The following is a 23,842-nucleotide window of genomic DNA, read 5'->3' as shown; positions in this document are numbered from 1 at the left end:
CTGTGTGCCCCCTGGGGTAATCGTTCCCCTTGACAGTAGCTTTCTTGCTTTTTGCCAGTTCCATCCATTTGGCTCCAATCTCCCCCGCCTCAGCAAGATCTTTGGGTTTTCCATCTTGTATGTACCGTGTGATGTCTTCAGGAACACCATCCAAGAACTGCTCCATTTGTATGAGGAGGTGCAGTTCTTCCAAGGTTTGAACGTTGTTTCCTGTTATCCAGGCCTCATAGTTTTTTGCAATGTAGTAGGCGTGTTTGGGAAATGACATCTCTGGTTTCCACTTTTGGGTTCTGAAGCGCCGACGGGCATGATCTGGGGTTATCCCCATTCTGTATCTGGCCTTGGTTTGAAAAAGTTTATAGTCATTCATTTGCTGCTTAGGCATTTCAGCTGCCACTTCTGCTAAAGGTCCACTGAGCTGTGACCTTAATTCTACCATGTACTGGTCTTCGGGGATGCTGTACCCAAGACAGGCTCTTTCAAAATTTTCCAAGAAGGCCTCGGTGTCATCACCTGCCTTGTAGGTGGGAAATTTCCTGTGCTGTGGAGCAATAATTGGCACCGGGTTGTTAGGGTTGGCTGGCACATGCAGCCCAGCTTTTGCCAACTCCAGTTCATGTTTTCTCTGTTCTTCCTTCTCTTCATTCTCTTTTTGTTGTTTTTCCATTTCTTTTTGTTGTTTTTCCATTTCTTTTTGGTGTTTTTCCATGTCTCGGCGGTGGGCCGCCTCTTCTTCTGCTTGTTTCCTTCGGTAGGCCACCTCTTCTTCTTCTAGTTTTCTTTTGTGTGCTGCCTCTTTGATTTGTTCTTCTCTTTCTTTCATCTCCATTTGTCGCCTGTGTTCAGCTTCTTTGAATTGCTCTTCAGCCTCAATTTTTGCCTTAGAAGTCATGATTCCTGTTTTCTTGTGTTGGGGTGCCCTCCGGTGTTTATCTTCTGAACTGCAGGTTCTCTGTTGCCTCCTGAAGTCTGCCTAGCAACAGTGCCTTTAGCTAATCTTCAATGTTAAGTAAACCTGAAAAACCACTTTATTTGCATGTATATAGTGCTGGTAATGACTCCTAATGGGAGTGCTATTGCACGACAAAAGACCTGTAACAGCTCCTTAATGGCTTCTTGCTTAACATGCAAGCCACAAACTGCCAGAGAGAGCAGAAAAAAAATTCTCTCTGGTTCCCTTTTAAAACCAAACTGTTTCTCTCTGCTAAAAAGCCCTTAGCAGAGAAGAGAAAAATATAATATTCCTACTGGCTTCTGGATTCTGTCTATATCCCAACCGCTGCTACTCATATCATAACCTTAGTCCCAGATTTGGACCTTAGCGTCCAAAATATGGGGGTTAGCATGAAAACCTCCAAGCTTAGCTACCAGCTTGGACCTTTGGACCTGGTACTTGCTGCCACCACCCAAAAAATTAGAGTGTTTTGGGGCACTCTGGTCCCCCTGAAAAGCCTTCCCTGGGGACCCCAAGACCCAAATCCCTTGAGTCTCACAACAAAGGGAAATAATCCTTTTTCCCTTCCCCCCTCCAGGTGCTCCTGGAGAGATACACAGACACAAGCTCTGTGAATCCAAACAGAGTGACTCCCCCTCTTCGTTCCCAGTCCTGGAAACAAAAAAACACTTTCCTCTTCACCCAGAGGAAATGCAAAATCAGGCTAGCAAATTCAACACACACATAGATCTCCCCCTGATTTCTTTCTCCCACCAATTCCCTGGTGAGTATAGACTCAATTTCCCTGAAGTAAAGAAAAACTCCAACAGGTCTTAAAAGAAAGCTTTATATAAAAAGAAAGAAAAATACATACAAATGGTCTCTCTGTATTAAGGTGACGAAATACAGGGTCAATTGCTTAAAAGAATATTGAATAAACAGCCTTATTCAAAAAGAATACAAATCAAAGCACTCCAGCACTTATATTCATGCAAATACCAAAGAAAAGAAACCATATAACTTACTATCTGATCTCTTTGTCCTTACACTTAGAAACAGAAGATTAGAAAGCAGAACTACTTCTCCAAAGCTCAGAGAAAGCAGGCAGACAGACAAAGACTTAGACACAAACTTCCCTCCACCCAGAGTTCAAAAAATCCGGTTTCCTGATTGGTCCTCTGGTCAGGTGCTTCAGGTGAAAGAGACATTAACCCTTAGCTATCTGTTTATGACACTAGCTATCTGTTTATGACAACCGTAGATTCACATCCTGGCTTCCCATATGTTAACTTGCCATGTAGACAAGCTCTTACTATTATTAATTAATTATTTGTTAGTCTGTAAGCATCGTAGTCATCTCAGTCTCAACAGTCAAAGAACAGCCAATAGCCTGACAAAAGTCCCCCTGCTGCCTCTGTGCTAACAGTTAAACATGTACCAGTGATACCCACTAAACATGTGGACTGCCCTTCCTCCAGCAATATACTAATAGCTTCAGTAACTTGTTCATTGGCACCCAGTTCATAGGTACAGTCCCTGTGGTACCATGGGATTTAGCTGTAGACCAGGTATTGGAATCATCATTGCTAGACAGGTTGAAGGTGAGCCTGGCTAGGCCACCAGTCACCAAGACCTCTGTACTGCAGATAAGTGTCAGCGGTATCAACTCCATCAATACCAGAGTGGAGGGGACATCGTACACTTCAAAGTTTAGCCTCACCTTCAGAGCAGGTGTACTCCTTTTCATTCTCACAGTCAATACGTAGTAGGGGCTCATCTCCCACTTGCTCACCCTCCCTCCCTTCTATGGGGATTACAGTGGGAATTTGGGAGGGACTCTAGGGACTGGTCTCGTGACAGGAAATGGCATGAATCTCATAGGCCCCCTGGTGTGTCTATGTAATGTTGTGCGGCCAGGGCTCAATCCTCCCTGAGGGTGGAGGGGAGCCACACCGGCCTGCTACACGTAGTCGGGTCCTGCCCTATTCTTCAGGGCTGAGTGACACTGCACAGTCGCTTGGGGCTCCGGCCTTCTGCTGCAAGGCTGAGCACTGACACACCAAATTAGTGAGGGCTCAGGCCCTCTGCTGCAGGGCTGAGAAATAATACAAGTCAGTTAGGAGCTCGGGCCCTTTGTCTCAGAGCTGAGCAAACACAAAGTTCAGGGGAGCTCAGGCCCTCTGCTGCAGGGTTAAGCAACCATACAAGTCAGTTAGGAGCCCAGGCCCTCTGCTGCAGGGCTGAGCAATAATACAAGTCTAAAGGGGCCCAGCCCTCAGTTCGGGCAGGGCACCAAACACAGACTAATCTGAGTGGCCTCCTTAGGCCAGGGGAAGGGGGAGTCTGCCACCCTTGAGAGGGTGGCAGGGGGAACGCAGGCCCTCCCACTCCACTGCGTTCCAGCCCGGGGCCCTAATAGCAGCTGTCAGTGCTAACGGTCAGTGGGGTTCCTGACCGCAACACACTGACATCGGTTCAGGTATGTCTGCAGCCTGACTGGGATTGGCTGCCCCTGGGCTACTTCCAATTTCCCTCTCCAGGCCTACCTGGTCCATGGTTCCAGCTCCCAGGAAGTCCAGTAACATGGGCTCCTCCTGGCCGGGGCTGGGCGGTAGCTCTGGCAGCTCCTCCAGGAAGTCTGGCCAGGCTTGCTCCGGGGGTTCCTTGGGGTAACAGCAGGGACAGGGTGGCCCCGGCAGCTCCTCTGCGTAGCGGGCGCAGGGAAGCTCCAGGGGTTCCTCCCAGTAACGGGTGTGGGGAAGCTCCAGCCAGTTAGGGCAACTGCCCTGGGCCCCAGCGGCTTCCCAGTCACGAGCTCCCTCTAGCAGGTCTGCTCCTGACGGTGGCTGGGTTCCAACTGAGCTCTGATGGCCGGCTTTTATACTTCCGGGTCACCGCCTGACCCTTTGAGGGGCGGGCTCACTGCCCTGTAGCCCCGCCCCCTTAGGTGTCCGACGGGGCTCGACCCTCCCTGAGGGGGAGGGGAGCCACACCACCTCGCTACAGTCTACCAGTGCAGTGTCCATATGCCTATTGACCTTGGCCTTACTGGACACCACAGGGCATGCGATCCCATACCTGCCTCCCACCCCCCGCCCCAGAACTAGATCCCTTTCTCCCAAACTGGTCAATTCCTGTAGCCTCAGATGCTAGAGACAGGAGGAGGAGAGCGATAAAGATCAGGCAGATGAGGGAGAACAATTAATCCTATCTGAAATTTCCTCATCATAGAATCATAGAAAATTAGGGTTGGAAAGGGGGTGCTCTAAGGGAACCAACTCCAGGAAACAGCCCCGAGGTCGGAGCTGCCAGACCTCAGCACTCTGCCAGTGGCGCCGTGCAGAGGCTGGAGTCCACCTGATGGATCTGTTCCTGGCTGGCCATCAGGAAGGGTTCATCTGTCTTGTTAGGAGTGGTGAGCATTGTGTGTATGGTGTGTGCATTCTGTTTTGGTAATTGTTAATAGGTGGAGCTTGAGTGGGGTATTACTGTGTGGGGCTCTTTTGCTGGTGAGAGACCCCATAAACCCACAAAAGATTAAGCCCTGAGTCTACAGGTAAAGGATGTTTCATAGATTACTGTATTAGGGTTGGAAGAGACCTCAGGAGGTCATCTAATCCAACCCCCTGCTCAAAGCAGGACCAACCGCAACTAAATCATCCCATCCAGGGCTTTGTCAAGCCAGACCTTGAAAACTTCTAAGGATGAAGATTCCACCACCGCCCTAGGTAACCCATTCCAGTGCTTCACCACCCTCCTAGTGAAATAGTGTTTCCTAATATCCAACCTAGACCTCCCCCACTGCAACATGAGACCATTGCTCCTTGTTCTGTCATCTGCCACCACTGAGAACTGCCTAGGTCCATCCTCTTTGGAGCCCCTTTTCAGGTAATTGAAGGCTGAGGTCAAATCCCCACTCCCTCTTCTCTTCTATAGACTAAATAAGCCCAGTTCCCTCAGCCTTTACTCGTAAGTCATGTGTCCCAGGCCCCTAATAATTTTCATTGCCCTCCGCTGGACTCTCTCCAACTTGTCCACATCTCTTCTGTAGTGGGAGGGACCAAAACTGGACGCCTCACCAGTGCCTCACCAGTGCTGAGTAAAGGGGAATAATCACTTCCCTCGATCTGCTGGCAGTGCTCCTACTAATACAGCCCAATATGCCGTTGACCTTCTTGGCAATGAGGCATGCTGCTGACTCACATCCAGCTTCTCATCCACTATAATACCCAGGTCCTTTTTTTCAGAACTGCTGCTTAGCCAGTTGGTCCCCAGGCTGTAGCAGTGCATGGAATTCTTCCCTCCTAAGTGCAGGACTCTGCACTTGTCCTTGTTGAACCTCGTCAGATTTCTTTTGGCCCAATCCTCCAATTTGCCTAGGTCACTCTGGACCCTATTCCTACCCTCCAGCATATCTACAGCACCCAGATGCAAGAGGTGTTTTACTTCTTGCCATAGAAGCTGTTCATGAGAAGCATCCCTGAAGGGGGACGGGGAAGGACGGTGGGCAGGGGTCGTGGAAATAAACAGTATTGTATAGCCTGTATGGATTATTTCTAGAACTCATTTGTCCATGGTGGTGGGTTTCCGTGCTGAATAGAAAGGGGTGAAACAGTATCCAAAACGGGGGATGGTCAGAGATGGAGTGAGCACTGATGAATGGAGTAGGTTGTTCAGGCCTTTGACCAAACTCTCAAAATTGTTGTTTCGACAAGGGTTGTTGGGACGCTGATGGGTGGAGCTGGTTGATGTCTTGGAGGTCTCTGCTTCTGTCGTTGTGAATCACATTGCCTCAGTTTTTATGTGTATGGGGAAGAAATGTGCACTGAGAAGGACAGTATCTACCCCCTGGTTTTTTCCACATTGCAGGTGTATATATACTCACAGTACAAAGAGTTGCCTGAGAATCCTTCAGGATGTGGAGGGTCTCCTCCGTCTTTGTGGCAAACAGCTTTTGTCCATCAAAGGGGAGGTCCTCCACCATGCATTACACCTCCCTGGGGAAGCCAGATAGGTGGAGCCATGATGCTCGGCACGTGACTAGAGGAGCGTGCTGCCATGTTTGTCACATCAAAGGATATGATGGTTTTGAATTGCTCCCTTTTGTGTCTTCTGGGATACAATCAATAAAGTCAATTAATTTAGAATAAATTGATTTGGTTGTATTTAGCCATCAACGTGACATAATTGGCAATCCAGAATTGCAGAGTGGCTGATGAGTAGGCCTTGTGGCCTAAAAGGTCTAGTCGCTTCCATTCTTTGTTGTATGGCACAGATCTGAAATTATGTTGTTTACTGCACTGATAGACTGCGTCAACAACTAGAGAGTTTGGTGCTGAGTGAGAAAATAAAAAGTCCATCCCCTTTTTATCTGCCTTCTTACAGGTGGGTGGTATAGTTGCCTGAGTCCACCATATGTCTTTGGCTGGTTCCATCAGCACATCATTTATAGGAAGCGCTATTTTTGATGAAGATGAGATGTGTAGAACATCCAGTAATTTATGTTTTGACTGTGGGATGTCTTATAGAGGGATCGCTAGGGAATCTGAGATTCTCTTGAACAGCTCCTCAAAGTGTTTGAAATCAGCAGTAGCTGTGGATGGTGGAGGCATTATGGCTTTGTTTGGGGAGGAAGAGGAAATGTTGGTTGGAGGCATCATCTCCTGTTCCAAGGCTTCCTCCTGTTCCTTAAAGCTCTTCTCAGGGGGCACTGATGGTGCTACACTGAGGCTGGTGGGGAACTCCTAATCTTTTCCCTGTAGGAACTCGGTTGTCTGAGGTATTGTCCCCTGTATGCTGCCCAGGGTCCCAAAAAGGCCACTGTGTGGGGAAAAGGCATAGGTGGTGGTAGCCATAAGTGATCATACCAGGACTGGGTGCCCATCTTGTGGATGGATTTAGTCTGCATGGGTGGGCCTAAGGGTGTAGGAGTTTGGATGGGAGAAGAGTGGTCCGGATAAAAGGCATCCCCTTCCTCATTATCTTCCTCCTCACTAGGTGGAGGAGCCAATGGTGAAGCAGGCTGGCATGGTACTGTGCATACCAGAGAGAAATTGGTGCCGAATTGCGGCGTTGTAGGAAATGGTACGGAGTACCAGTAGTTTTGGCACCTAAGTGGTCGGTGCTGCTGTTGCTGCTACAGGTGCGGGTGTTGGTGCCCACCTCTGAGCACTCTGCACTACTAGGACAGGTGGTGGCACCACAGGCTGTGGGGAGTGCCTCAGTGCTGCGTCCAGCTTCATCAGTGCTGTAGAGGGTGGAGATGGATGGCAGGAGAGAGATCACGTGATCATTACCTGTTAAGTTCACTCTTTCTGGGGCACCTGGCATTGGCCACTGTCAGTAGACAGGATACTGGGCTAGATGGACCTTTGGTCTGACCCAGTATAGCTGTTCATATAGTTTAGGTGGAGCCCATCCTTCCTGTATAGGCTCCCCCATCCCAAAAGTTTCCCCAGTTCTTAATAAATTTAAACCCCTCCTCTCTACACCATCATCTCATCCACACATTGAGACCCTGCCTGCCTACCTGGCCTTGTGCGTGGAACTGAAAACATTTCCGAGAATGTAGAGGTCCTGGATTTCAGTCTCTTTCCTAGCAGCCTAAATTTGGCCTCCAGGACGTCTCTCCTACCTTTCCCTATGTCCTTGGTATTCACATGTACCATAACCACCAACTCCTCCCCAGCACTACACGAAAGTCTATCTAGATGCCTCGAGAGATCTGCAACCTTTGCACCAGGCAAGCAAATCACCATACAGTTCTCCTGGTCATCACAAACCCAGCTATCTATGTTTCTAATGATCAAATCTCCCACTACTAACACCTGCCTTTTCCTAGTGACTGGAGTTCTCTCCCCCGGAGAGGTAACCTCAATGCGAGAGGCAACCCCAGCACCATCTGGAAGGAGGGTCCCAACTATGGGAAGGTTTCCCTCTGCTGCCGTTGACAGCTCTGCTTCTCTGGGCCTTTCTTCCTCCTCAACAGCACAGAGGCTGTCTGAGCGGAGATGTCCCAGAAAGCCTCATCATAACTCTCTGCCTCCCTTAGCTCCTCCAGTTCCATGACCCTGGCCTCCAAAGCCCATACACGGTCTCTGAGGGCCAGGAGCTCCTTGCACTAAATGCACACATACACCACCCGCTCACAGGGCAGGTAATCATACATGCTACACTCAGCACAATAAACAGGATAGCCCCCACTCTGCTGCTGGGCTTCTGCCTGCATTCTCTCCTACAGCTACCAAGGTTAATGGTAGGGTTTTTGTTTAAATCAAGAAGTTTTACTTATAGTTTAGTTTAAAGGTTTTAAAGAACGGCAAGTGTACCTCGCCCCCTTCCCACTCCCCTTCCAAACTCCCTCTCAAAACTCCCTGTTAGTGGCCTCTGTTCACAAAGCTTCCTGGTCACTCACGGCTTTTAAAGCCCTGGCCTTCCTGATAGCCCCGCCCCCTGACTAAGGCTCAGTCAATGAACAGAGGCTTCATAGGCTTCTATTAGACGACAGGAACACAGTCTAAACAGAGCATGTAGGTACAGAAAACAGGACCCCTCAGTCAGATCCCTCTTGGGGGGTGGGGAGCCCAGACCTGGGTTCTGGGCCTCCCTCCCGTCTCCCCAGCCAGCTCCAAACTGAAACCTCTTCCTGCTGCCTCCCCCAGCCACACCCCCGACCCCTCCTCCGGCCTTTGTCCAGTTTCCTGGGCAGAAGGTGTCACTTGGTCCCAACCCCATCCTGGGCTCAGGTTAGGAAGGGCAGTCACCATCGTTTATATGCTGGCCTTCAAGTATCATCCCTTAGTTAAGTCACCTCATTATTTCCCATCACCATCTAGTATTGGTGCAGTACCCCAGGGAAACAGAGGCATGCCCTATGTTAGCAGAAGACAGTAAACTAGTAAAACTCCCATGCAACATTACCAGATTAATACTCCCTACTCCGTCACAGGTTTGAGCCTGCATTTCCAGAAATGTTGTTCCATATTTTGGAGTTTCTCAGTTAATGCACTGCTACAGGCTGGGGACTGACTGGCTAAGCAACAGTTCTTCAAAAAAGGACTTGGGTATTACAGTGGATGAGATGCTGGATATGAGTCAGCAGTGTGCCCTTGTTGCCAAGAAGGCCAACGGCATTTTGGGCAGTACTAATAAGAATATTGTCAGCAGATTGAGGGAAGTGATTATTCCCCTCTATTCGGCACTGGTGAGGCCACACCTGGAGTATTGCGTCCAGTTTTGGGCCCCCTACTACAGAAAGAATGTGGACAAATTGGAGAGAGTCCAGCGGAGGGCAATGAAATGATCAAGGGGCTGGGACACATGACTTATGAGGAGAGGCTGAGGGAACTGGGCTTATTTAGTCTGCAGAAGAGAAGAGTGAGGGCGGATTTGATAGCAGCCTTCAGCTACCTGAAGGGAGGTTCCAAAGAGGATGGACCTAGGCAGTTCTCAGTGGTGGCAGATGACAGAACAAGGAGCAATGGTCTCAAGTTGCAGTGGGAGAGGTCTAGGTTTTATATTAGGAAACACTATTTCACTAGGAGGGTGGTGAAGCACTGGAATGGGTTACCTAGGGAGGTGGTGGAATCTCCATCCTTAAAGGTTTCCAAGGCCCAGCTTGACAAAACCCTGGCTGGGATGATTTAGTTGGGGTTGGTTCTGCTTTGAACAGGGGGTTGGACTAGATGACCTCCTGAGGTCTCTTCCAATCGTGATATTCTGTGATTCTATAACCTGTCCATGATTTTTACTAAAAATACCCATGACTAAATTATAGCATTACCTATTAATTTCTCTTGTGCCCCTCCCATCTTCACACACTGATCAATTGCCTTTCTTTTAGTTATGTTCCAACATCTCCCTCCTGGTAGTCAGTCCTCCTACCTTCACCCCCAAATCCCTTTTCCCTTCAGAAAATAGAAATTTGGTGAAGTCAGCCCTTCTGATATTAGTGGGGTAGGAGCCTGCTACTCAGGCTATGACTGTGGATCGTTTTCCATAACTTACTTTACATAGGCATTATAAACTTATACCTAAGGCCCCAGATTCTGAAATCACTTGAAGCCAGAACCTCCACTTCCATTAAAAAAAAAAGTAAAGTTTGAAAATATGACTCAAGTGAAACCAATGCAGTACTATTTGTCTGAGACTCCAGAAAGCCTCCAGCAGAAAGAAGACATGGCTGGCCCCACACCTGCCACCAGAGGCAACCAGGCCCCTGCTGTGCTGAAGAGGACCTTGTTGCTCTTCTGGCTCTAATGGTGGGGGGATGGAGGCAAGGGAAAAGGAAAAACTTCTTAGCTTGCCCAGGGGGCCCTAGGAGGACTGGCCTTCCACTACGAGGAGCCCCTCTGAGGGGTGCTTCACTGTACCAGGGAAATGGGACTCAGCTATTTTGAAGTTCACCATTTGCTCATAGAAAAAAAAATTACTATTTGGTTTCAGTTTTTCAGTTCAGCAAATCTGTTACACATCAATATATACCCCTCATTGATCATCATTTTTATGTTTTCTTTTAAGAGCAAGAATGTAAATTGTGTGAATTTTTAAACTATTTAGCTTATAATGGGGAGAGGAGGTCATCATGGCTAGACATCCATTACAAGGTTATTAGTATGTTAAATCCAATCCCTAATTCGTATTCAATGGGACTCAGCTGTGGGGGGGACTCAACTTCTGGCTCTGATGATCGTGAGTGGCCAAGAAAGGAAAGAGACCAGAGGCACTGCACATCTCCTTGTGGCCTCTTTCTTTTTCTGTGTGCAGAATGAATGACTGAGCACTCAAATTTAACAAACATGATGAAGGAGATGGGGAAGAGAGGGATAAGGAAAGTGGAGAATAGTGGAGAGAAAGTGTTTAAACTCAGAAAAGAGCGACTGTGCAGCCAATGTGAGAGAAGAGATTGAGACAAACATTTTCTAGGCCAATATTGCAAGTAAGAGAAAGAGCAAGACGGATGTTTTTTCAGGTTATCAGGTATCATAAAGATGTGTCATCAAAAAGTGATGAGGAAAACTGTTCTTGACTGTGAGGAAAAAGAGTGACAGAGCATCATGCTGTGAAGCAACCTGCTGGCAGCTCAGGAATGGATAGGAATGATAAATGGGCAAAAGTTGAAACCTCAGATGCAGTGTGAGATCCTATTGTAGGTGGGTTGCATCCACTCCTGACAGAGACCTGAGCAGTCTGTCTCTGCCTTCCACTTTGGCAGGGCCGGCGCTTCCATTTAGGCGGCCTAGGCAATCGCCTAGGGCGCCAGGATTATTGGGGGGTGGTATTTTGCCGGTGGGGGGTGGCAGGCAGCTCCGGTGGACCTGCCACAGTCGTGCCTGCGGAGGGTCCCCTGGTCCCGCGGCTCCAGTGGAGCTGCCGCAGGCATTCCTGCGGACAGTCCGCTGCTCCTGTGGCACAGGTGGACCTCCCGCAGGCATGGCTGCAGCAGCTCCACCGGAGCCGCGGACCCACGCGCGGGGCGGCGAAATGGCCATGCACCTAGGGCGCTAAAAACACTAACGCCAGTCCTGCACTTTGGAAACACTTCTGTAGCTTGTCATGCTAATAGTCTCATTGGAATGAATGTAGGATCTGGAATGAATGAAGAGGCAGGAAGGAGAATGAATGAAAGGAGCAGATGTAATGAGGGAGAGGATAGAGGAAGAAGGGAATATGTGAGGGGGAGAGGCTGTGGTATGAGGTTGGGCAGCCATTTGTTCAACACACGAGAAGAAAAAAAAAGAGGGGCCATTAGTTGCTATCTCTGCATGAGGGCCTTTGCTGACACCACATGAAAAGTGGACTCAGTGGACATGCTGAAGCCACTTCCATCATAGTTTGAGTGGGAAAGATGCATACATAGCATTTCCTGCCCAGATGAGATGGGGCTGAGACCTCCTTCCCTCTGGACAGAACTCAGCTTGTATGATGATAGCGTGATGCTCTAGAAAGGAGGGAGACCACAGCCTGCACAAAGGAGAGCAACAGTAGACCACCCGCTAGCCCAGCAGGTTGCTCTTATATGTGTGACTATGAGAGAATGAAGGGTGAAAAAAACCCAAACAACCCCAAGAATCTGTAGGTAGTGGACTATCCCAGAAAATTAGAACTAGGGTGTGGTTCAGCTGGCTCTAATCAATCACAAATCGTCTCAGAAGCTGCTGGGAGTGGAAGGGATCTGAGACTTACATAAATCAGCCCTACCTCATTCTGAGTTTGGGGGAACAATTCCAGAGAGGGGAGTTTTAAAGACAGCACCAGATCATTGTCTGAGGTGCAGTAACACCTTGGAAAAGAAGGTGCTGAGTTTGGGCACAGGCTGGGCTCTGCCTCCCTATGAAGACTTTGGACTTTCTAGAGAATAAAAAGGCTTTGGGTACACAAAGGGAAACTTACAAGGAAATAGGACTGAAAGTAAATGGATGTAGATAAAATAAATACTGGTTTATTTATTTTTAAAGAATTCCTACATTCTCTGGCTTCCTTCCCCTTCTCCCCCCCAAGTCTGTAGGGTGACTAGACGTCCCGACTATCGGGATTGTCCTGTTCTTCTTCGAGTGATTGCTCATATCCATTCCAGTTAGGTGTGCGCGCCGCGCATGCACGCTCGTCGGAAGATTTTTACCCTAGTAACTCTGGTGGGTCGGCAGGTCGCCCCCTGGAGTGGCGCCGGCATGGCGCTGGATATATACCCCTGCCGACCCATCCGCTCCTCAGTTCCTTCTTACCGCCCGTGTCGGTCATTGGAACAGTGGAGCACGGCTTAGCTGTCCTCCACTTCCCTAGCTTCTCTCCGTTCGTCTGATCTCTTGTTGTGAATAGTTCACTTAGTTCATAGTATATTAGTTTTATAGTTTATTGTTGTTTTTTAGTTGTTGTACATAATTTAGCGGGATTTGGGCTCTAGCCCTTCCCTGCACCCGGTGCCCGGGCCCATGTCCAGTTCACCAGGGTTTAAACTGTGCTCGGCCTGTAAAAAGCCGATGCCCACAAGCGATCCCCACAACTCTTGCTTAAAGTGCCTCGGGAATTGCATATCTCCGACAAGTGCCGCATTTGCAAGGCCTTTAAGCTGCGGACTAAAAAGGAGAGAGACTTTCGGTTAAAGACTCTCTCCTTATGGAGGCAGCCCTTAACCCTCCATCCTTGGCACCGAGCACTGACAGCACTTCTCCGGCACCAGACCGCGCTGGCCCCGCCAAGACACCTCGGCACCGGCCTTCTCCGGTGCAGGGATCTGACCGAAGGCCTTCAACTTCTTCCACACCTTCAGTGCAGACTCACCCGGATCGCCCGGCGCCTACCCCTGCCGTGGCACCGACGACTGTGGTACCGTTTACTCCAGTCCTGAGAGGGCCGTCGAGTCCGGTCCAGGAGAGCTCCCCAGTGAGACCCGTGGTCGAGCTGACGGTCCCCTGCACACCGGAGACATTCTCCTCAGCCAGGGACCTTATTGCCATGACTGAATCGGCCCTGCCTCAACCCCCGGCACCGCCGGTTTGGGTTCTCCATTCCAGAGGCAAGCCTGCCGCTATGAGTCCTCCTTCGCTGGAGTCGACAAGCCGGCACCGATCCCGATCCAGGTCTCGGCACCGCTCCAGGTCTTGCGGTAGGTCCCGATCCCGACGCCGCTCGCAGTCCCGGCACCACTCACCCAGGCGGCACCGGTCGTACTCGCAGCGCAGATCCACCTCTTGTCCCAGTTGGTACTCCCGGTACCGCTCCGGCTCCAGGCACCACTCCCGGCACCGAGACTCTCGCAGCCGGTCCCGTCACAGACGATTGAGATCCAGGTCGACCTCCCGGCACCGCGCTGGTTGCAGGTCCCAGTCTCGGTCTCGGCACCGATACGATTCCCGGTACCGATCCCCGGCACCGAGGAGGTCTCCAATGACGGGAGCGAGGGACTCATACCAGCTTCGCTCGGCTCCTCCTTGGCCATCTCGACAGCCGTCCCTGTCCTCTCAGGCTGACAGTGTATACGCCCCGGACACCGACGTGCCTGCTGCCTTGTTCAGCAAGCCCCAGCCTCAGGATCATGGTCCGCAGCAGTGGGGATTCTGGACGCCCTGGGCATACCATCAAGCCCAAGGCCCTCCCCCAGGTCCACTGCGTTCGACGGCTTCAGAACACAGGGCACTGGAGGCCACGATTACCTGCCCTCCTCCTCCTGCTATGGAGGAAGGGGTGACCCAGCCAGAGGACTCCGAACTCCCTAGGGAGATGGACATGATACTTCAGGCGGAGCCTCTTCAGACCCGCGTGTTCCAGGTCTCTCATCTTCATCCTCCCCGGACGAGGCGGTGGCTGGAACCTCGTCGGCCAGCCCTCCTCCAGTTGACCTCAGGGCTCACCAGGACCTCCTCAGGTGGGGTTGCACAGAACATGAACTTGCAAGCCGAGGAGGTCCTGGAGGTCTAAGATCCAGTGGTGGACATACTGTCATCCGATGCCCCCACTAGAGTGGCTCTCCCATTTATCAAAACCATACAGGCCAATGCCACTACAATATGGCAGTCTCCGGCCTCTGTTCCGCCCGCTGCTCGAGGAGTAGAGCGCAAGTACATGGTGCCCTCAAAGGGCTATGAATGTCTGTATGTACATCCTCCTCCTTGCTCCCTCGTCGTCCAGTCGGTTAACGAGAGGGAGCGCCATGGCCAGCAGGCCCCAGTCCCTAAATCGAAGGATGCAAGGCGTATGGACTTGCTTGGGCGTAAAGTTTACTCTGCGGGAGCTCTCCAGCTCTGGGTGTCCAACCAGCAAGTCCTCCTTAGCCTCTATAGCTACAAGACCTGGGCGGTGGCGGACAAATTTAAGGAGCTGCTTCCGCAGGACGCATGGCAGGAGTTCTCCGCAATCCTCGACGAGGGGAAAAAGGTCACGAGAACTTCCCTCCAAGCTTCCCTGGATGCCACGGACTCAGCCGCCAGGACTCTGGCCTCTGGCATAACCATGCGCCGTATCTCGTGGCTGCAGGTCTCCGGCCTCCCCCCGGAGCTCCAGCACACGATTCAGGACCTTCCATTCGAGGGTCAAGGGCTGTTCTCGGACAAAACTGACCCTAGGCTGCAGAGCCTAAAAGACAACAGGGTCATTACACGTTCGTTAGGGATGCATACGCCTGTAACACAGCGCAGGCCCTTCTGACCCCAACAGCACCGCCCTTACCCTCAACTCTGGCAGAAACAAGACTTCGCCAGATGGCGAGGCAGAAACGGCCGCCGGAGACAATCAGGCAACCAAGGGGGCCAAAACCAAAGCTCCTCCAAGCTTCCCCCGGGCCAAAACCTTCCTTTTGAAGGTGCGCCCGAGGGTGTTGTACCAGTTTCTTTAATGAATCCATCTCCACCCTTTTCCAACCGGCTTTCCTTCTTCCTCCCTGCGTGGTCCCAGCTAACATCAGATCGTTGGGTCCTACTCACGTTGGAACTTGGATACCATCTACAATTTATTTCAACCCCCCCCCTTCCACCCTCCTCCCTCGTCCCTCTTCAGGGACCCCTCTCACGAGCAACTCCTCCTACAGGAGGTGCAAACGCTCCTCGCCAAAGGAGCCACAGAGGAGGTACCAGAGCACGAATGGGGCAAGGGGTTTTATTCCTGCTACTTCCTGATCCTCAAGGCAAAGGGAGGTCTCAGACCAATCCTCGATCTGCAGGAACTCAACAGATACATGGTAAAGTTGAAGTTCCGTATGGTATCCCTGGGGACCATTATCCCATTCCTGGATCCTGGAGACTGGTATGCCGTCCTCGACATGCAAGATGCCTACTTCCACATAGCCATCTTTCCACCTCACAGGAGGTTCCTCCGGTTCGTGGTCAACCGGCAGCATTTTCAGTTCACGGTCCTCCCGTTCGGCCTCTCTACAGCCTCGAGGGTGTTCATCAAGTGTATGGTTGTAGTCGCCGCCCACCTTCGCCGCAGTCGGATACACGTCTTTCCGTATCTAGACGACTGGCTTATCCGCGGGACCTCCGAGATGCGAGTCCTCAGTCACGTCCGCATTGTCAAGGACCTTTTCCTACATCTAAGTCTAATGATCAATGTGGAAAAATTGACTCTAATCCCCACTCAGAGGATAGAGTTTATTGGTGCCACCTTGGACTCGACTCTTGCCAAAGCCTGCCTACCACTGCCACAGTTCCAGGCTCTCATGGCCATCATCCGGAGGCTGCAAGCGGTGCCGCTAACTTCGGTGCACACTTGCCTCGCTCTCTTGGGTCACATGGCGGCCTGCACGTTCGTAACGAACTACGCAAGACTGCGCCTACGGCCCCTCCAATCCTGGCTCAACTCGCAATACCGTCCAGCCAGGGATCCTATGGACATGGTCGTCACCATTCCCTCGACCATGCTAGACTCCTTCCAGTGGTGGCTGGATCCCTCCATGGTGTGTGCAGGGCTCCCGTTCCACCCGCCCCAGCCCTCGGCGTCCCTGACAACGGACGCATCATCCCTCGGTTGGGGAGCTCACCTCGGGCACCTATGCACCCAAGGCCGTTGGTCACCTCGCGAACTGGACCTCCACATCAACGTCCGGGAGCTAAGAACGGTCCGCCTTGCTTGTCAGACATTCCGACAACACTTGCAGGGCCGTTGTGTATCGGTATTCACCAACAACACAACAGCCATGCACTATATAAACAAACAGGGAGGCACGAGATCTTCACCCCTGTGCCAGGAAACCTTACAACTATGGGACTTCTGCATAGCCCATTCCATATACCTCATCGTGTCCTTTCTCCCAGGAGTTCGGAACACGCTGGCGGATCGCCTCAGCAGATCCTTCCTGTCCCACGTATGGTCGCTTCGCCGGACGTTGCTCTTTCACTCTTCCGAAAGTGGGGGTTTCCCCGGATAGACCTCTTTGCATCCCGCGGGAACAGGAAATGCCAGATGTTCTGCTCCTTTCAAGGCCTCTCACCGGGTTCAATGGCGGACGCCTTCTTGTGCTGTGGATGACGCACCTGCTCTACGCCTTTCCACCGTTCCCACTCGTCCACAGGGTCGTACTGAAAGCACGCAGGGACAAGGCCTGCTTGATCATGATAGCTCCAGCGTGGCCTCGACAGCACTAGTACATCATGCTGCTAGACCTGTCCATAGCCGACCCTGTTCCCCTGCCTCTTCACCTGGACCTGATTACCCAGGACCACGGCACGCTCCGTCACCCGGACCTGCAGTCGCTCCACCTCACGGCGTGGCTCCTGCATGGTTGACTCGCTCTGAGCTGCGTTGCTCCACCCTGGTGCAGCAGGTACTCCTGGGTAGCAGGAAGCCTTCCACTAGAGCTACATATTTGGCCAAGTGGAAGCGCTTCGCGTGCTGGTGCGCGGAGCGGAACTTCCTTCCCGCCGAGCTATCCATATCTAACATCTTGGATTACCTCTGGTCACTCAAGCAACAGGGCTTGGCGGTATCATCTCTGAGGGTCCACTTGGCGGCCATCTCTACATTCCACCCAGGAGAGGATAGCCGCTCAGTGTTTTCCCATCCGATGATATCTAGGTTCCTTAAGGGCCTAGAGCGCCTCTACCCTCAGGTATGCCGCCCTGCCCCAACATGGGACCTTAACCTGGTTCTTGCCAGACTCATGTCCCCCCCGTTTGAACCGTTAGCAACTTGCTCTCTTCTCTACCTCTCCTGGAAAACTGCTTTCCTGGTGGCCATCACGTCCGTGAGACAGGTTTTGGAACTTCGGGCCCTCACAGTGGACCCCCCTTATACGGTGTTCCACAGAGACAAGGTGCAGTTGCGACCACATCCGGCCTTTCTTCCCAAGGGGGTATCGGCCTTCCATATTAACCAGGAGATCTTCCTCCCTGTTTTCTTCCCAAAACCGCATTCATCTCGCAGGGAGCAGCAGCTACACTCCCTAGACGTTCGTAGAGCGCTTGTTTTTTATATAAAATGAACTAAGCCATTCCGCAAAACCCCCCAACTCTTTGTCGCGGTGGCTGAGCGGATCAAAGAGCTTCCTGTCTCCTCGCAGAGCATTTCCTCCTGGGTAACATCGTGCATCCGCGCCTGTTACGACTTGGCTCACGTCCCATCGGGCCACGTGACTGCGCACTCCACCAGGGCTCAAGCTTCATCAGCTGCTTTCCTCGCGCACGTGCCCATTCATGAAATCTGCCGTGCAGCGACCTGGTCCTCGGTCCACACTTTCGCCTCCCACTATGCCCTGGTTCAGCAGTCTAGGGATGACGCAGCCTTTGGCTCCGCCGTATTGCACTCTGCGACATCTCACTCCGACCCCACCGCCTAGGTAAGGCTTGGGAATCACCTAACTGGAATGGATATGAGCAATCACTCGAAGAAGAAAAGACAGTTACTCACCTTTGTAACTGTTGTTCTTCGAGAAGTTGCTCATATCCATTCCACACCCGCCCTCCTTCCCCACTGTCGGAGTAGCCGGCAAGAAGGAACTGAGGAGCGGACGGGTTGGCAGGGGTATATATCCAGTGCCATGCCGGCGCCACTCCAGGCGGCGACCTGCCGACCCACCGGAGTTGCTAGGGTAAAAATCTTCCGATGAGTGTGCACGCACAGCGCGCACATCTAACTGGAATGGATATGAACAACGCATCTCGAAGAACAATAGTTACAAAGGTGAGTAACCATCTTATTTTGAGGAGTTTGTCCCATGTCCTGACCAGAGTACGGTCGGGACGCCATTTGTCCCGATATTTTTTTTCTTGGTCTTCAGCAGCAATTCAGCAGAGAGTCCTTCAATCGTGGATGGTCTTCAGTGGTATTTCAGCGGCAAGTGCTTCCGTCTTCGGCGGCAAGGTTTATTGCCCGCTGCTGAAATACTGTCGAAGACTAACCGCGACTGAAGGGCTCTCTGCCGAATTGCTGCCAAACTCCTGGATGGGTGAGTGTGGAGAAAAAAAAAAAGCTCTTCCCTGCAATGGTCCCGATATTCCCCCCCTTAACATCTTGTCACCCTATAAGGTTGAAAGGTCACCCAGATGAGCGTGGCCCTGGCCATTACAACCCTAAGCAGGGATGGGATGATGGTGTGGAGGTTGTGTGATGGTAGGGTTGTGGCACAGAAGAGACCTCATGTGAGGGTGTCCAGGGCCCCAATTGCTTTAATCAGGCTCTGCTGGTACCCACTTCTGCAGAGGGAGAGGAAGCTTTATAGGTTGTCCTTTACGCAGGTTGGGTGGAGATGTACAGAGCATTGATGACAGCAGATTGTGTCAGACACTATTTTCCTCAAGTTTATTGTTTTTATTTGTGTAGGGAGGTTTTGGCAGGACCCCTCTTTATCGTGCTGCTTTTGGTGGTCACATGGCTGCAGTGGAGACGCTTCTTCAATATGGAGCAGACCCCAGACTTTATGCTGATGATGGCAACACGCCTGAACAAGTAGGGGCAATTTGTTCTATTTCCCTTTGCCTTACAATAACATTGTTTCTTTTTGTTTTTTGGTCTCTTATATTGTCTCCTGTCAAGGTTCCTCCCCCGCTCTGAACTTTAGGGTACAGATGTGGGGACTTGCATAAACACTTCTAAGCTTAACTACCAGCTTAGATCTGGGTTTGCTGCCACCATCCAGATTCCTTCGTGTCTGGGAACACCTCTTTCCCCCCCAAAATCTTCCCCTCCCTGGGTAGCCTTGAGAGGTTTTTTCACCAAGTTCCTGGTGAACACCGATCCAACCCCTTGGATCTTAACACAAGGAGAATTTAACCATCCCCCCTCCTTTCCCCCACCAATTCCTGGTGAGTCCAGATCCAATCCCCCTGGATCTTAAAACAAGGAAAAATCAATCAGATTCTTAAAAAGAAAGCTTTTAATTAAAGAAAGAAAGGTAAAAATAATCTCTCTAAAATCAGGATAGAAATACTTTACAGGGTAATCAGATTTATATAGCCCAGAGGAACCCCTCTAGCCTTAGGTTCAAAGTTACAGCAAACAGGGGCAAAATCCTCTCAGCAAAAAGGAACATTTACAAGTTGAGAAAACAAAAATAAGACTAACACGCATTGCCTGGCTGTTACTTACAAGTTTGAAACATGAGAGACTGGTTCAGAAAGATTTGGAGAGCCTGGATTGATGTCTGGTCCCTCTTAGTTCCAAGAGCGAACAACCCCCAAAACAAAGAACACAAACAAAGACTTCCCCCCACCAAGATTTGAAAGTATCTTGTCCCCTTATTGGTCCTTTGGGTCAGGTGTCAGCCAGGTTTCCTGAGCTTCTTAACCCTTTACAGGTAAAAGGATTTTGGTGTCTCTGGCCAGGAGGGATTTTATAGTATTGTACACAGGAGGGCTGTTCCCTTCCCTTTATAGTTACGACATCTCTGCTACCTGAGTGAGCCTCACAAACAAGAGTGGATATTGACTGACTATGCAGGGGGCGAGGTGGCACTGACTCTACCCAGAGTGCTATAAACTGTAGGAAGTAAACCTGAAAACAGAGGTGAAAATATATCCTTTTTTCGCTAAACTTAGCTCAACTGATCTCAGGTGTTACTTGTAAAAAGAGCAGGTAAAGCATTTTCAGCCAGGCATGTGACTTTGAGTTGACTTGTGTCCATTTAGTTTCAGTTTAACTGCTGTTTCATTTCTTTGAGTGATTGTGCACACAGATTCCATTCTTGGTGCACATGTGCCCTGTGCACATGCGATTGTATTCTTTTGAATAGCTGTGTCCCACGGGAATTCCCCTGCATCTTGGGAGCCCCTGCAACCACCGTATCCAAGAGTGTAAGGAGCAGGGCAGCCTGAACAGCTTTTCAGTTCCTTCTGACCACTTATGGCTTCAAGATGGAGCCCTGTGATCTCAATGACCTCCAATCTGCAAGAGATAATTTAGCTGTTGTTTTCTGATTTGCTATTTACAGTTCATTAGTTAGCATACCTGTCCTCTATTCCCTGTGGAAACTGTGTGTTGATAGGATTTATGCCCCCCACCCCCATGCCAGCCTCTGTACATGGTTACACACACACACACACACACACACACACACACTCTCTCTCTCTCTCTCTCTCTCTCTCTCTCTCTCTCTCTCTCTCTCCATACAGAAGATCAAAATGCCTAAAGGCAAGGCTCCAGGATTCAAGATCTCTTCTACCTGGGACTCAGCAAAGCTCATGATTGATGCTCAGCACCTCCTATGCTTAGGCAAAGACCATATGCCTGAGCACTACTTAATGACAGATTTTCAAAGTACACACTTTAATCCAGAGAGGGCAGACTGAAGTTACGTCTTCTGGAAGCTTTGATGCAAGTGTTGCCTGATCCAGGAACGCTGGCCAAGAAATCTCCCCATTTGTTTCAGTCCATCAAAGAATCATAGAATATCGGGGTTGGCAGGGACCTCAGGAGGTCATCTAGTCCAACCTCCTGCTCAAAACAGGACCAATCCCCAACTAAATCATCCCACCCAGGGCTTTGACAAGCCTGACCTTAAAAACATCTAAGGAAGGAGATCCCACCATCTCCCTAGGTAACCCATTCCAGTGCTTCATCATCCTTCTAGTGAAATAGCGTTTCCTAATATCCAACCTAAACCTCCCGCACTGCAACTTGAGACCATTGCTTCTTGTTCTGTCATCTGCTACCACTGAGAACCATCTAGATCCATCCTCTTTGGAACCCCCTTTCAGGTAGTTGAAAGCAGCTATCAAATCCCTCCTCATTCTTCTCTTCTGCAGACTAAACAATCCCAGTTCCCTCAACCTCTCCTCATAAATTATGTGTCCCAGCCCCCTGATCATTTCATTGCCCTCCGCTGGACTCTCTCCAATCTGTCCACATCCTTTCTGTAGTGGGGGGCCCAAAACTGGACGCAATACTCCAGGTGTGGCCTCACCAGTGCCAAATAGAGGGGAATAATCACTTCCCTCAATCTGCTGACAGTATTCTTACTAATACTGCCCAAAATGCCGTTGGCCTTCTTGGCAACAAGAGCACACTGTCGACTCATATCCAGCTTCTCATCCACTGTAACCCCTGTGCAGAGGTGAAAGTAAGCCGGTATGGTCCAGTACGGCGTACCGGCAAGAACCAGTATGCCGTGCTGGCTTCCGCATCAGCTTCTGCATCCGGGATTAAAAGGGCTCTGGGCTCCCCGGAGCAGCAGGGAGCTCTGAGCCCTTTAAATCCCACATGCAGCTCTGGCAGCAGGGCTGGGGCTGGGATTTAAAGGGCTCGGAGCTCCCCGCTGCTGCGGAGAGCCCAGAGCCCTTTTAATCCTTCCCACAGCTTCAGCGGCTGGGCTGGGGCTGGGATTTAAAGGGCTCGGAGCTCCCCACAGCCGCGGGAGCTCTAGGCCCTTTAAATCCCGCCTGCAGCTCCAGCGGCCAGGCTAGGGCCGGGATTTAAAGGGCTTGGAGCTCCCCGCAGCCATGGGAGCCCCAAGCCTTTTAAATCCCAGCTGGAGCTGTGACGGGGATTTAAACGACACGGAGCTCTGTGGCAGCTGGAGTCCCAGGCCCTTCAATTTGCTCCTAAGCCCCGGGGACTCCAAGCCACCTTTGCAGCTGGGAGCCCCGGGTTGATTTAAAGGCCCTGGGGCTCCTATCCACAGCTGGTGTCCTAGGGCCTTTAAATCTTGAGAGGCCCCGCCTTTTCCGGTTGAGGCCACGCCTTTTCTGGATGAGGATATGCCCCCTCAGGACTCCGGCAGTACTAGTAAGTCCTGTAAGTTACTTTCACGCCTTCCCCTTTGGTCCTTTTCTGCAGAACTGCTGCCTAGCCATTCGGTCCCTAGTCTGTAGCAGTGAATGGGATTCTTCCATCCTAACTGCAGGACTCTGCACTTGTCCATGTTGAACCTCATCAGATTTCTTTTGGCCCATTCCTCTAATTTGTCTAGGTCCCTCTGTATCCTATCTCTGCCCTCCAGCGTATCTACCACTCCTTCCAGTTTAGTGTCATCTGCAAACTTGCTGAGGGTGCGGTCCACGCCATCCTCCAGATCATTAATGAAGATATTGAACAAAATCGGCCCCAGGATTGACCCTTGGGGAACTCCACTTGATACCAGCTGCCAACTAGACATGGAGCCGTTGATCACTACCCGTTGAGCCTGACGATCTAGCCAGCTTTCTATCCACCTTATAGTCCATTCATCCAGCCCAGACTTCTTTAACTTGCTGGCAAGAACACTGTGGGAGACTGTATCAAAAGCTTTGCTAAAGTCAAGGAATAACACATCCACTGCTTTCCCCTCATCCACAGAGTCAGTTATCTCCTCATACAAGGCAATTAGGTTAGTCAGGCATGACTTGCCCTTTCTGAATCCATGCTGACTGTTCCTGATCACTTTCCTCTCCTCTGAGTGCTTCAAAATTGATTCCTTGAGGGCCTGCTCCATGATTTTTCCAGGGACTGAGGTGAGGCTGACTGGCCTGTAGTTCCCCGGATCCTCCTCCTTCCCTTTTTTAAAGATGGGCAGTACATTAGCCTTTTTCCAATCATCCAGGACCTTCCCTGAACGCCATGAGTTTTCAAAGATAATGGCCAGTGGCTCTGCAGTCACATCCGCCAACTCCTTTAGCATCCTTGGATGCAATGTATCCAGCCCCACGTGCTCCTGTGAGCTGTAATACTATCCCAAACATCACAGATGTTTACAAGCCCTATTCCTCTTCTGCTTCTACTTCAGCATAACACAGAGGCCCAAAGACATCCAGCACTGGGAGATGGAGTTCCTATCCAAAGCCTTGCACAGTGTGAAGGCAAATCTGGCACTGACCACTGCTGCCCAGAGCAAGCATTGTGCTGCACCAGGTACTGCTCATGCTACTTTCCCTATGATAGTAACATGCACACCAGTATAAAAAAAAGCCCAGAGCAGACCACTCCATCACTGAGGAAACTAACCCAGAACTAGTCAGCATAGAACACCATGGTGCTGAAGGCATCAGTGAAACAGAGTGCTTTAATGTC

General features: G+C 50.8%; 1 protein-coding gene across 1 annotated transcript in view; it reads left to right on the top strand.

Moving 5' to 3' along the window:
- IQANK1 (IQ motif and ankyrin repeat containing 1) overlaps positions 1-23,842 on the top strand; it is a 178,937-nt gene that overhangs the window by 63,949 nt on the left and 91,146 nt on the right. Inside the window, exon 7 of the mRNA XM_030554161.1 lies at positions 19,184-19,309. Coding sequence (XP_030410021.1) covers positions 19,184-19,309 — 126 coding nt within the window. The remainder of the gene's footprint in view (positions 1-19,183; positions 19,310-23,842) is intronic.

This window comes from Gopherus evgoodei, chromosome 2 (assembly GCF_007399415.2).
Source record: "Gopherus evgoodei ecotype Sinaloan lineage chromosome 2, rGopEvg1_v1.p, whole genome shotgun sequence".
Classification (NCBI taxonomy): Eukaryota; Metazoa; Chordata; order Testudines; family Testudinidae; genus Gopherus; species Gopherus evgoodei.
This window is presented reverse-complemented; position numbering and strand designations above follow the sequence as displayed.